This window comes from Tigriopus californicus, chromosome 6, assembly GCF_007210705.1.
Source record: "Tigriopus californicus strain San Diego chromosome 6, Tcal_SD_v2.1, whole genome shotgun sequence".
NCBI classification, from domain to species: domain Eukaryota; kingdom Metazoa; phylum Arthropoda; class Copepoda; order Harpacticoida; family Harpacticidae; genus Tigriopus; species Tigriopus californicus.
Window position 1 is genome coordinate 11,992,686 of NC_081445.1, and position 13,644 is coordinate 12,006,329.

General features: G+C 38.8%; 1 protein-coding gene across 1 annotated transcript; it reads right to left on the reverse strand.

The window, feature by feature from the left end:
- Window positions 1-2,107: 2,107 nt before the first annotated feature.
- On the reverse strand, window positions 2,108-13,329 carry LOC131882166 (bifunctional heparan sulfate N-deacetylase/N-sulfotransferase-like). The gene is made up of 9 exons (XM_059229233.1): window positions 12,890-13,329; window positions 11,571-11,943; window positions 10,997-11,314; window positions 10,310-10,580; window positions 9,967-10,247; window positions 8,443-8,829; window positions 5,310-5,803; window positions 3,853-4,060; window positions 2,108-2,491 (listed from the first exon to the last, which is right to left on the reverse strand). The coding sequence occupies exons 1-9, from the start codon at window positions 13,144-13,146 to the stop codon at window positions 2,258-2,260; spliced, it is 2,823 nt and encodes a 940-aa protein (XP_059085216.1). The 5' UTR covers window positions 13,147-13,329; the 3' UTR covers window positions 2,108-2,257.
- Between the last annotated feature and the right edge of the window lie 315 nt (window positions 13,330-13,644).

Genomic DNA, 13,644 nt, shown 5'->3' on the forward strand with positions numbered 1-13,644 from the left:
AATTAATGCTTTTTTTGAATAATTTGATGGACAATTTCGAAACCAGGATGCACTTGCGATCTGCTACATTTGGATGTACTTTTTCTGTTTATGCTTTGGCAGCTTTCTCAATTTTGAAGGTATATATTTCTTGACTATTCAATCATTTCATTCTAAATATTTCAGTTAGACCCCAGTCTTTGACAGTTAAAGAATGATGTGGCATCACAAAAATTCAATTACTTAGCATCTTTCAAAACTCTATCTAAGTTTAAAGGTTTTGGTAAGCAATCTTCTTAACTTGATTGTTATTGCCATACTGCTTTCTAAGAAATGGCGTTTGCTGTTTATGGGAAATAACTTGAATATACAAAATTGTTTCAGGTTTGTTTTATTGGAGTAGTGGTAAAAATGTGCAAGGAGGCAAGAGCCCAACGATTCTTTGATTCAACTTGATTGTTAAGGTTTCAAAGTTCCTTTTTTTGGAAATCTTTCAAAATATTTGCAGAAGAATTCATCCTGTTTAAATCAAGTTTGTAGACAACGCGAAACAAGTTATTTACGACGAACAAAAGGGCATTTTTTGTATTTTCCCCGATCTATTGCACTCTGGGTTATTTGTGCAAGCCTTGGCAAAAGCAAAGTCTTAGGTTTTAATTAAGTATTCACCTTTTTCATCCTAGGTCTATTCATGAGTCAAGTGTCGCCAAATTTAATGACATAGATCATCCGGCGAAACTGAGCCCAGTGTTTTAAAGCGCAGGAGTGAATCTTAGATCAAGAAAAGGTCATTCTATACCTCACAAGCGGGATCTTTTCTAATTCTCGATCTAAGATTCACTCCTTGGCTGTAAAAAAAATGGGCTCATGTCTATGAATGAAGCCCAAAAAAGGTTCAAAGGCCTGGTCAAAGGGACAGCAATCGAGCAAACCTGAATCGCAAGCATGCCTTGCCTATGGCGATCCTTAACCTAGCGAGGCCAAAAACACAAACATGAAACGCTCAAACATTTATTGTAAACCTTGAAATGTTCAATTGAAGGCAATATCTGGACTTTTGATGCATCAACAAGTAATATGTGAAGTATAGATAATAACTGCAAGGATATAACTTTGTTTTCTGAAAATTGAATCACTGAAATGACGACAATATCACCAAGTGATATGTTATTCATTCCATGCATAACCTTATGGTAGAAATGAAATCAGTAGAATTCCAATTGAACCTTGGCATTACGAATTTTGGTCGAGAGCATGACAAATTAGTATGGATTATGCTCTTATCCATTGGCCACTTGTGCGCTGGTTGGAGCATCGGAAACGGTTATTCACTGATCATCAATAATTTGCACAGCTTTTTGGAGTTAGATCTATCCCAGTGTTATACAGGGTGAACGGGATAAGTGTTACAAACAAAATCATGCATAGCCACTTTGAAAATTGCTCTCGACACATCAAGTTTTGGATTTCGGCTCTTCAACAAACCACATTCCACATTAAAAAATGAATTAGTCAAATTGGCCGCTGAGCCATGACAATTTACTCAAGACACCTACCGCTAGCGTCACAACAGTATACTGACTTTTAACAAATCCTGTCCCAAATGCCCTTGCTAGTCAAGACAGACAACGATTTTTTGGCTGGTTGAGTTGATTTTGTCTTCTCACAACGTCAATTGTTTGATTGATGAAAATACAATCAAGTAGTGTCTAGTTTAGATCATAAATGTCCAGCATTGAGTTCCCGGCGTGAAAAGGAGTTCTGGCTTAATTACGATAGGCTTCCATACTTCGTTTCATTGCAAACATAATGTTGTTGACAATTGGGGCATCAATTTTGAAAGTAAATGATAAAACCATATGGTTACCCCAGGCAAAGGAAATTCCATAACACAGAACATAAATGCTACCCAGTACATGTTTTTTCCGCTAAATAGCCCGCTAAAGCGTTCAAACATGTAATCTTGGGCTCGTCGACTGAATCTCTGTACACATAATTTGAACCAACGGAAATTACAGCGTCCCTGAATTGTTGAATGTTTGGCGCCCTCGTCAGCTGATCTCAGTGTTGTGACCCAGTTGAGCCCGCGAAAATTTAAACCTGACACCCACATCGAAAACTGACCACGGTGAGTTGGGTAGTTTACTTTCCTAATAATTTACACGTCAAAACATCGTTTTACGTAAATGACATGGCACATGAATGCATTGATAATGAGCTAATCCGACGAGTCCCTTGTGGTTTGGATGATGGGCGGAGTTTGGTCAGATACGGGTTGTTATTTCTCATCGCCCAATTCCGCATCATCCTGGACGCGAATTTCGGAGACGTCTTTGAGATCATGTTCCAACCAGTTGGGCGTGAAATATCCTAAACGTTTCAAAAGCTTGGCCAAGGCCTCGTTATGGGTTTGGAAGTAGGTTTTGAGAAAGACTTGGCTCTCCTCCGACATTGGTGGATATTCACGCCCTTTACTCTTGCCCAAGCACTTTGTCCGATCATTGTCTTTTGCCTAAAAGAGACTTGCAATCTTTAGAGCACGGAAAAATACTTCTTAAAAAGAAACATTGGCTGCGTGAACATAGCCGTATTTTTGTCAATTTGCTAATATTTCTGCAAAAAAAAAAAACATTTTTATTGTAATAATTTTTTTGGATGATACTTTGAATTTTTCCCCAGCTTCAGAAAAAATAACTCATTTCCCTCGCATAAATTTTTGCCAAGAATTATCGAGGGTGCGAATATTTGCATGAATCCTAATATTTGTTGGGGTCTGATTTCCAAGGCCGGCCAAAACTTCCAGATAAATATGGTATTTATTGACACCAAATTTGCACAAAAATTTGCAAATAACCTTTCCAAAACGTAGGCATCAGTTCGTTCTGGGGGCTGTAAGGGCTATTTTTTTCTTCCATTACAGACAACACATAGATGAATGGGAAAATTATATCATATCTTCCAGCACCTGGATTTGAAGGTGCTCTCCCTAAGTAGCAAATTCTTGCCTCGTCTATGGTGCCCCCTGCCCTGATCAATAGGGCTCGGAAACAAAAATTCTTTTTTTCTGCCAAATAATCAGAAAAAATGTTTTTGAAAGCACGAAATACAAAATTCTCAAACACCAAAAAAGACACATGAAATTAATTTCGCAAAAGTTTGAAGCAACTGCCACAGGTTTCAATGCATTTCAATATTTCAAAATCTTGGAAATCAAAAGCCCTCAAAGTTCTCTGCTAACTTAGACCTCCACACTAATACCCTAAACCATGCAGGCCTCAAAACTGCAAATATTTTTTTATTTGCTCTTTTGCGTGTAAAGTATCAAGATTGTGGTTGCATTTTCAGGAATTATTTTTTTTTTTGCAAAATTTGCACATTATGCAGGATGGCCGGCCCTACTGATGTCACACAAACCAAGCTTCAAGGCATTTCTCATGAGCCAATCAGATTCAAACAATCAGATGAAATTATGTTGACTGATTATTTTTTACAAAACCTTAGAGCTTTTGTATAAATTGGCCAAGTGAAGCAAAGGTAGAGCAGTGAAAAAGCAAATTAGCCGCTCAGATTTTGGGTCGGGCAATGGCTTTTTGCAGGCAAACACGATCCCAAAAAAAGCATTCTTCGTATGATTATTGGTTGAGTTGAGCCATAACGTTCTAGAAAATGCAATTTTCTTGTAATTTTGACACCGTACTGATATCCTGGCTAGCTTTCAGAACATTGTGTGCACAAACAGGCATTTGCTTTCAAAGTTCATTTTCTGAAAGTGCAGGTTTGGGGATAACATTGTCTACAATTTTGGTCCCTTTAGTCACGTCGGCTGTGAATTTTGGCGGAAGTTTTGAATTGCTCCTCATCTACTATACTCACTTCACAGAAGAATCCCTTCTTCTTATCGAACCTCAACTTGTTGGTGTAATCAAAGAAGGGTTTGATTGTCAGTGAATGCTGAAGCTGATTCAACACCCGCACCGGGTCCACTGTTAAGTCGTCACCATTGACGATGTGAAGCTTTTGTGATGGATAGAACACCAACCAGCGCTCCAAATGGGAAGCATATTTCCCGGGCTCTAGACACCTACAGAGAAAAGGGACATCATTTCAAGTATCCTGTGATTGGGAAATGTCGAATTAATTCATTATTTAACAAACCTGCCATTAACTAACTTCTATCTTTTAACAAATAAATCATTGAACCACTCATTACTATTAGCGTGTTGTGGTACAAAAGGTAAAAGCCATAAAAAATCGGTTGGGTAGGGATAAAAAACGTCAATTTCGTTCAGTGGACCCATGTGGTCCTAGTCAAAGCATTCTCCATAAAACAATTATTGTAAACGTGCGGTAAGGGACCAAATTGAAATAGTAGAATTAAAGGAGAAAAGGTATCGGAAGTTAAATGTTTAAAACTGCGTGATTTCATTGATTCAAAATGCAAAAATAGTATTACTTGCTTTGTTCTATTTTCTCAAGAATGACAATAATGCCCCTGCAAATATCATATCATGGTATGGCAATTGAACTTTTCCCTTCCGGACTGTCTTTTTACCTGCGTGTCTTTCTGGCTGACAATGGATTGTCATGCCTAGTGTTAGTTTAGCAAGCTTCCCGACCAAAATGATTATCCTCAAAAAGGGACAAAATATTAGCAATTTCTTTCATCACCTTGAATTCCAGCAAGCTTCCCCAAATTTTTCAAACTCAAAGTCAGGTTTCTATGAAGTATATTGTATAAATAAAAGGTATGCTACAAAAACCTTTAAAAACATGTAAATCATCTCACATGCATACAAATTTTATTCTCGTTAGTGGAGGAAACTTTATATTCAAATGGATAATAACCAGGCCTTGAGTAACACCGTAACAAGTAACACGTTACTTGTAACGCGTTACTTATTTTGAGTAAAAGCTAGCGGTAACGCATTACTTTGATGAAAAGTAACGATACGTCTTTTAGCTCTCCGTTACTTTCTGCTTTACTAAACGGGCGAAAGAACAATTGCTAAAAGGTCTCCCCCTCGAATTTTTAAAAGTTCCGTCTCGAATGCAATGAATTATTTATTGTTGACGGAATCACATAAATAATCACGGGAGTCATTTATTTCACGTCATATTTACTAACCGTCAAAAATCGCATAAACGTTTAACGATAACGGTAACGCGTTAGTTTTTCCAAAAAGCATCGGTAACGGTAACGGTTCAAGCCCTGATAATAACCATAATCTTTCATTTTTACAGCTCTATACTACGTTGAGTGGATCGCTTTGTGTATTATAATCATTTTTCTACTAAAAAAGGCCTGAATATGGAGGTCTGTCTTGTCTTACCTGGACTTCAACTGCCTTAGCGCCCGAGGAGCCGTTGAGTCAGAGGTGATCACTTCATGGAAGCTATATTTCAAGGCCGTGGGATCCTCATGGGCTTTGATATGCTGATACCAGCGGTAGGCCCTCTTGGAGGGCGATATGAGAGTGATCACTAACTGGGCGTGAGGCAATAGTCGGTGGGCCCGACTGGGCACCAGTTCACCATCAAAATAGGTGGCAGATTTCTCGAACAAGAATATATTTTGGGTTCGATTTGGGAAGAAATTGAGGTACCAGTCGAGCCCTTCGCTGTAGGCGTGGCCACTAAAGAACTGGAGCTCCTCAAAGGATTTGGGACTGGGGAAGTTGCTTTTGATCGACGGGTGCATCTGTAGGAACGTGTAGAGGGCGGTGGTCCCCGTTTTCTGGGGTCCTATGACTAGGAAATCGGGAAGACGAGAGCAGTCCTTCGAGGAAGACCAAATATCCAGGTGTCGTCTATCATCACAAGGGTTCTGAGGCGAAAAAAAATTCCAGTGACTGATTTGTTTTCAGATTAAATTTGCATATATGATTGAAATCTAGAACCCAAATTTATGAATAATATGAGTAACTATTCGGAAGCATATTTGGTAATTCGGAGATGTTTTCAAGTAAAATACTCTGGGTTGGTCTTGACGCCTAAATATATTGACATAATACATCAATACCAATTCTTTTAAAAATATAATCCATTTTACCCTACATTTGTAATTGCACAATACGCCTACTCTCTTAATAAACATTGTTGCAAGGTTTTGTTTTAGATTTAAAAAAAAACTATACCTATTGCACTGAAATCAAAACATAACATTGCAATTTAACGAAAATCATTTCTTCAGGAAGAATTTGAATTTTCAATCCCAAGCAGAACTCTCGATTACAAAGTGGCGCCCCCTAACATCTGCCAAAGTTCACATTTTTTGGAGATTTTTTTCTTACAATTTTTAACAATACAAAAAAGCCTTAAGAGGTTAAGAACCAATTTCATTTCATTAAGGATACTTGTTTTCTTGATGCCGAGAAACCATTATTTTAAATTTCCAAACATCACATCAATTATGTCTTTTGATCATTGCACAATTGTAACATAAATATAAGCACGGAATATACGTACATAACAGCGTGCTTAGTTCGATTCAAGCAAAGGCATGAAGCTCATATTTTCCCTCAGCTTACTTTTTGTTACGCATTCTTCAGTTCTTGCTCACAGTGTTACTCACGATACTGATAAAGATTTTTTGCAAATGCCAAGACTTATAATAATGATTTTCGTTGTTATTGAAACAAAAGGAACATTTTTTATAAAAAATCATTTTGGATTCTAGCTCAGATTAGAATATTAATCCAATTAAAACCTACAAAGAGATAGCAATTTTAAAAACGTAATCAATAGATGTTGGAAGTAACCTTAGGTGCGTTTCCAACTAAAATTTTATTCAAATCCATGGAGCAAACTATAAGATATCTCGTTTTAAAAGATTGCATTTTCATCGAATTTGACAGCAAATTGCTCCGGTTATAGCTTAAAGCAATTGCCAAGAAATATAATAAGCTTTTTCTATGCCTAAATATAAATGAAAATTTTTCACTTCTCTGAAGCAGGTAGAAAAGCCCGAATATAGTTTGCAATATAACTTAAAACTTACTTAATGTCAATATTTCACAAATTTTGATGCCATACTTGTCAATCGCAATTTCAATGAAGCTTAATCTTGAATTTTGACAAAATTCTATTAACGTTCAATAAAATCATCGCTAGTACGTAGAAATTAATTATTGCAAAAAGTGACAATTTGAAAAATTAATGTGTCACAGGTATCGTTCAGATATTTTAGGAACACAATAGGATATTGTAGCTTTTGGCACTTAAGTAAAATGAAAGGCAATTTTCATGTTTTGTAAGTTTTTAGCGACTTTTTTGCTACTTTTTGCTTTTTAAGAAATCTTCAAGTATAATGGCGAAATATCATTTCTTGTCGTGTCATTAAAAAAACACAATCATATTCCTTGGGAATAACTGGAAACATAATTAGGCCATTTTTCGATCTTTAAGGCTTAAAGCGCAACCTTTAAGTTGTAATATCTAGGCATCTGCGGAATAGAAGTTTATGAAATTTTACGTCAATACATAACTAGGAGTATGTTTAATACTGATTGACTACGTTTTTAACAATGGTGCATTTTAATGCACTTTAAGTGATTTAACACACTTATCTGAGCTACTTTTAAACATGTATATTTCACAAAAGTTGTTCCTTTTTTCTCTTTGACAAAGAAAAACATATCTAGATGTCTTGGCATTTGAGCAAACACTTAACCAGAAAATATAACCATCGTGTGCTCTTAATTGCCAGTTTTTTTGTGCGCTATCATAACTTACCCATGCTAGAAGTGCTAAATTGCGCTTGAGCCAGATGTTCGCCACTTTGCAATCCAGTGTTTGTTTCTTAGACTTTAGCACGGACTTTTAGAGCTATGGACTGCAAACGGAAGCAAAAAATATCCTATCTCTCAAACCGCTCATCTTATTCCAAATAAGCATTTCATACGACCACAAGGTCTTGTTGAATAGATGAACTCAGCCAAGTTTGAGCCTAAACCTATGCTTAGGGAACTCGGGAGACATGTTCAAAGTTATGTTAGTAAACACTACATAAAAATTTGAATTTTCGGCCTGCTCTTGGTCAGCTGCAGAAGCTTTTGACAACATAACTTTGAAACGATCGACTTTGCATGTAAATGATATAAAATTGACCTACCGTTAATTGAAGAGATCTACGTTTCTTATTTCATTACTTTAATTCGAAAAGTGGCTCAGAGCTGCCATGACCAAGAGCAGGCCGATTTGCCGGGAAGTTCGTTCGCAGTCCATATTTCTAGAAGTCCGTGACTTTAGACAACAGGCTAATATCGTTGGTACTTCAACTTCAAAATTTCCACACCCTAGATCTCCCATAACTTGCTTGTTGGATATTTCAAGATTCCTTTACCACGAGAGCTGTAGCAACCTCCTACACATTATCTATGCCAATGTTCTATATTCATTGAACATAAGTAATAGAATGAACGCAGAACTGTGGGATGAATCAATTTGGCATACGAACGAACTTACCCCCCAGATGGCTTGGGTCTCGTCCGGGTACATTTGGAAGTACATCTCTCCTAACGCATTGGGATGCGTGGTCCTTAGGTCCAAGTGGGTCCAGCACTGGACCATGGTTATCACAGACTCGAACGTGTACGGCGCTAATCGGTCGTAGCAATAATTAGGCATGTGCGTCATGAAGATACTAATAGGGTTGTACACCAGGGTTTGGAACAGTTCACCCCCCTGGATGGATTGCTCGAGCACCTCGGGGCCACCGGGGTACTCGTCATAATAGAGGTTCTTGGTGAACAACCCGCAAGTCTGTCGGGGCAAGACCTTGATCCCGGAGTGAACGAAACCGTGCCGCAAACGGGACGGCCGCAAATGGGGGTATTCCTCCGTAGACGTGACCTGAATAAAAAATTGGATTTTTCATTACATTTTATTTACGGGAGGGTGTTTTATTAGCTCTCAATCACTGGGTTCATATCATCAATATGTGATTTTTGGATATAGGCGAACAATTTGGAAGGGTTTAGATAAATGTGAAAGTCGGCTTCTTTGAGAGAATTGTAATTGGCATATTCATAATTGATTACAAATTCTGATTATGTGGCTATATTTTTTTCTCAAAGTGTTTCTTCTTCGATTTACGCTTCATTGCAAGTAATTGCCAATAATTGTGACTATAATCATTCGCATATTGTCGAGAAATTAGACCATCTATATAATCTTGTTAAACTTGGATGCAATTAATGTACCACCTAGTTTCTTTTTGGCTTAGCACTGCATCATTCATCCAAATCTTGGCCAAATTTATTCAGAAAGATGTGGAATGAAAATTCAAAGTAGGGAACCCAATTGTTTTCAAAGGTTGAACTAGTTTATGATGAGAACTGTATCATACAAAATAAATGGTCAAGTAAAAAATTTGTAGTAAACTCTAAGAGAGAACTCTAAGACAAGTCCTAAATAAATAATGGAAGTCTTAATGGCTCATGGTATTTGAAATTTAGACCCTTGGGGGAGGAGGAGATATCTTAATAAGTCGAGAAAATGGGCTAAGGCTTGGCTTAAAAAAAAGTAAATTTGACACTTAGTGATACAATATTGTGCGTGTTCTGTCTCGATATAAAAGTGAAGAAAAATAAATCCTATCAACGCAATTTGCGCTTTTACTTCCCTCAGGCGTCAATCCAAAAATATAAATGATATTCTTAACATTTTTTTGACAACAGACAAGATGTATTTATTGGTTAAGGTATCATAAACTAATTCACGTCATAAATACGTTTTAGAAAATCAATCACAAAATACTGATTGATCGATAAAAAGGCTAATTTTTTTGCATATTATTTGAAGTTTCTTCGAAAAAATTCCAACATAACAATGTCCGATAACATTCAATCACTAATTTCATTCCTTTTTGATGGGGTGGAGTAGATATTACTTAAATCTTTCCCCTCTAAAACCTTATTTAATCATTTTGATCTTGCGTAATAAACGACAACTGGAGCTTGACGTCTGGCAATCCACTTTTGGCCTTACCTTAATATCCCAAATAGATCGCCAGGCCTCATACAAAGGCTCGTGTACGGGATAGACGCCAGAATGATGCGGAGCCACAGAGTACTGCCAATCCACCGGGATCCCCTTGTCAGAGGCAAAGGCCTTGTTCTTGGCCATGGAAACCTCCAAATCTGACACGTTCGAGAACTTGTGGGCCTGTAAGTGGAGCCACATGTGCGGGAACCACCAGAACTGATGTCGTTCCGCGATCAACAACTCATCGCCCGCATTTTCCAGCCGCGTTCCATGCCGAAAGTAGCCTACGGAACGACCATTGGAAATGCTTGATCGAGAGAAAATGCGCTCAAATAGGTGTTCTTACCCCCGGAAAACCCGAGATTATAAGTGAATCCAGGAACGAGTTCCCGAATGCGTTTTTGGCTGTCGATCAAAGCTCGAACATCATCCGGATATAAGCGATTTCGACCCACAAAGATGTCGTCGATGTCCACAAGAATATGACGGGTGAGTGAGATGGCGATGCGGTTCTGACTCAACCAGGATAAGGAGTCCAGGAAGAGCAACACGTTCACCCAATGTCTCATTGGCCCACCAAACAAAACTTTGGATATGCCGTCCAACTTGCCAAAATCCTATTATTTACGCGGAAAACGGTAAAAATGAGTTAAGTTTTTAAAGCCTTTATTGTCAACCTGACAACAACCACTCCAAGTTATCTAAATGCAAGAAATATAGTTCATGATTTTCGTCGAAATAATTACTTTCGGTTGCGATTTTCAGCCAAAATAGTTTGCTTTTTCTTATTATGATTTTCAGCCCAAATAGCTTGCTTTTTTTGGCTATGATTTTCTTGCAGTTACAATAGAGATTGTTAAGGAACAGTTTGTAAAATTAGGATCATCAATGTATGAGATGTACGTATGTATCTAAGACACTCGTGTACTTCGCAAATAAATGTTTTTGTTCCAGAAATGGTCGAGATATTTATAACTTATTTTAACACAAAAAGCATTCTTTTGAACCTTATTTATCACGTTTTTTTTTTTACCTGAAGAACCACGGCGTTATTGGGACTTTCATGCCCTCCACTTCCCAGGGCTCTTTTAGGTTCTTGGGCCCAAGCCACTGCTCCATACGTCGAATGTGTCGTCTCAAAAGTGACCCACTCCCCCATGAGATCTTCATAGAGGGTCTGGCCCCCTCGAGTGACCCTTAACATATTTGAAGTGCCATTCACAGTCAGATTGGACAAATGAGGGCGCTCATCCAAGGCCAAAGGCAAAGGCCGCCCGTGTCGACGATCGTGCAAGGGCGATAACTGACCATATCCGATCTCCGAGGGAGGGATCAAGGCCACGATTCCCACCTACAATCAAAGAAAGTTCGAGTAAAAGCCTGGATTGTTTCATTCACCCAAAGTCATTGAAGAAGGCGCACTTAAGAAGAACTAAAAGTAAATTCATAAAAACTTATTTTTGAAAAATATCTTACAAATTATAAGTGAGTGTAAACGAACGCAACTTAGATTTGACCAAGGATCCACAAGAGGTTGCAGTACGTCCAGTAACTTTTTAAAATAAACTATCATTAAATCATATTTCATAATTCATCCCAGGACTTACTCGAAACGTTTGGCAATACTTGTCAAGGATGTCTCGATTCCAGTCGTCCATGTCCAGATACGTACGAAAGTCCTCAAAGAACATCACGCTGTATTTGGCCACGCCTTTGGAGGCCTTGATCAAGTCCGGCAGATTCTTGCCCACCACCGTGGCCTTAAACTTGATGCGATTGGCCGTCAAGATCTCGGTGATGGCCTTGAAAGCCGAAGAGTACGTGGTCTTGGTGAAGAGTAAAACGCGAGATGCTTTGCGTTTGCGGTAATCCGTGCCGATTTGTTCGGCACTCCAATTACCTCTTCTCACAGAACCGATGAGCACTTCTCGGTTACACATGCCGGATCTCACGCCCAATTCGGTGCGGAATTGACGATAACTAAGGGATAAAAAAATTAATCCATTGTTTTTTTCTTTTCATTTTCATGGTGCAAAGCCCCTGATTGCTTGTCTTTTTTTGAGCTGGGATGAAAGTTTGTCGCATACATTAGCTGAAGTGGTAGTGTTTGCTCTATTTGCGGGAAAAGGGCCAGAAAGGAATGAAAATTCAATCTCACAAGCAAGATTGGCTCTCAAATTTGTCATTTTCATCATTTTTTAAAATCTTTCAAGTCATGCCATTTTCTAACATAAGAGGTAATTTTGGGCTGGATTTAAATCTCTCTCAGAGCTAGATCAAGGGCTTATTCACCAATTCGAATGCCAATAAAAATACTACTTGTAACCCTCTCCCTCTTCCACAATTCGTGAAAATTCAATAAAACAACAGACATTCAAAAAATAGGAGTTGATTCTCATTGAGCTTTTAAACCTGTCATGGTTTTCTTCATCATTTCGTTGTGGTATTTCATGGCTTCAACTTAAAACGATCTCCAGACAGTGACTCAAGCGACTCTTAATCAATGAGTCAAATAAGACCAGTCGAAGATTTTTGGGATTTGCTTGCTTTGCCATGAATAGGGTGGACATCACTTTCCGGACTTTGCTTCCCAATTACCTTCTATGTTCTTTAAAATTCAAGTTTTCATCCACATGTAATCCCAAAAATGTGTCTACCTTTTCATCCCCATCCCCTCCCACTTGTTGGATCGGTCGCTCATCTAAATAAATCCATAAATCACGTACAACTTTGCGAGAACTGAACCAAATTAGTCTCGTTTTCTTCAAGTTTAAGTACAGTTTTATTAACTTATAGATATGTCGACAATCTCACATATTACGTAAAATCTAAATATCTCACGAAAAAAATAATTGTGGGTGAAAAGTGTACTACAGCATTTCAAAGACATGGAGTTGATGGGAATGGGTTTACAATCACAACTTACGCATTGTTCCACGGGCTCATGGTGTGGAAATAGAGCCAAAGGCCGCCTACAACGGCTAAAGCCAACACGAAATGGAAGGCACGCCTGAGCGAGCACGCCTTGCTTACGCGGCGCATGATCGGCCAGCACCGCAGACGAGCAGGATCAGGTCGATCAGAGAAGAAAGAAGGAGGCGGAGAAGGAGGAGGAGGCGGGGATCGACTCACAGGGAGCAAAGGCAAGAGGGCCGTAGCGTGGGGCGAATGGGGGCGGGACATGGTCTAGCTAGGCGCATGGTGGGGCTGGATCGGGTGGATTTGATACCAGGGACTTGGACGGAAGGACGAGAGGTGACACGGGGGTGAAGATGGCCTGCATTCAGCCTCACCTCAATTGACGTTTCTCAGTAGTGTGAGTAGGTACACTTCACAGACAGAGACACTTTGTTATTATGATCACGCCTGGTCAGCAGGGTAGCCATATTTGGATTGGGCTTAAAGGCCAAAATCTGAGCGATCTGGCCGATCTGGCTCAACAGCTGTCTGATTCTGAGTTCCTCCGAACAACAGCTGTCTGATAAGGTCTGCACATTTTTGGGCCCGGAGACTTTATGGAGCTGAAGAGGTCTTTGAGAAGGAATTGAATATCAGTTTCAGGTCATTTGCCTTTGAAAGATGATAAGTTATTACATTTCATTTGCTGTAGGTAGTTAGTGTCAGAGAGCAGAGGAGAGTCTTTCCTGGGTTGCTCAGTCAGCCATTGGCACATTTACTGAT

Coding starts and splice junctions, on each gene's coding strand:
- LOC131882166 (XM_059229233.1), bottom strand. CDS start 13,146: ATGTCCCGCCCCCATTCGCCCCACGCTACGGCCCTCTTGCCTTTGCTC. Junction 10,248..10,309: donor TAATCTCGGGTTTTCCGGGG/GTAAGAACACCT, acceptor GTCGTTCCGTAG/GCTACTTTCGGCATGGAACG. Junction 4,061..5,309: donor CTAAGGCAGTTGAAGTCCAG/GTAAGACAAGAC, acceptor TTTTCTCTGTAG/GTGTCTAGAGCCCGGGAAAT.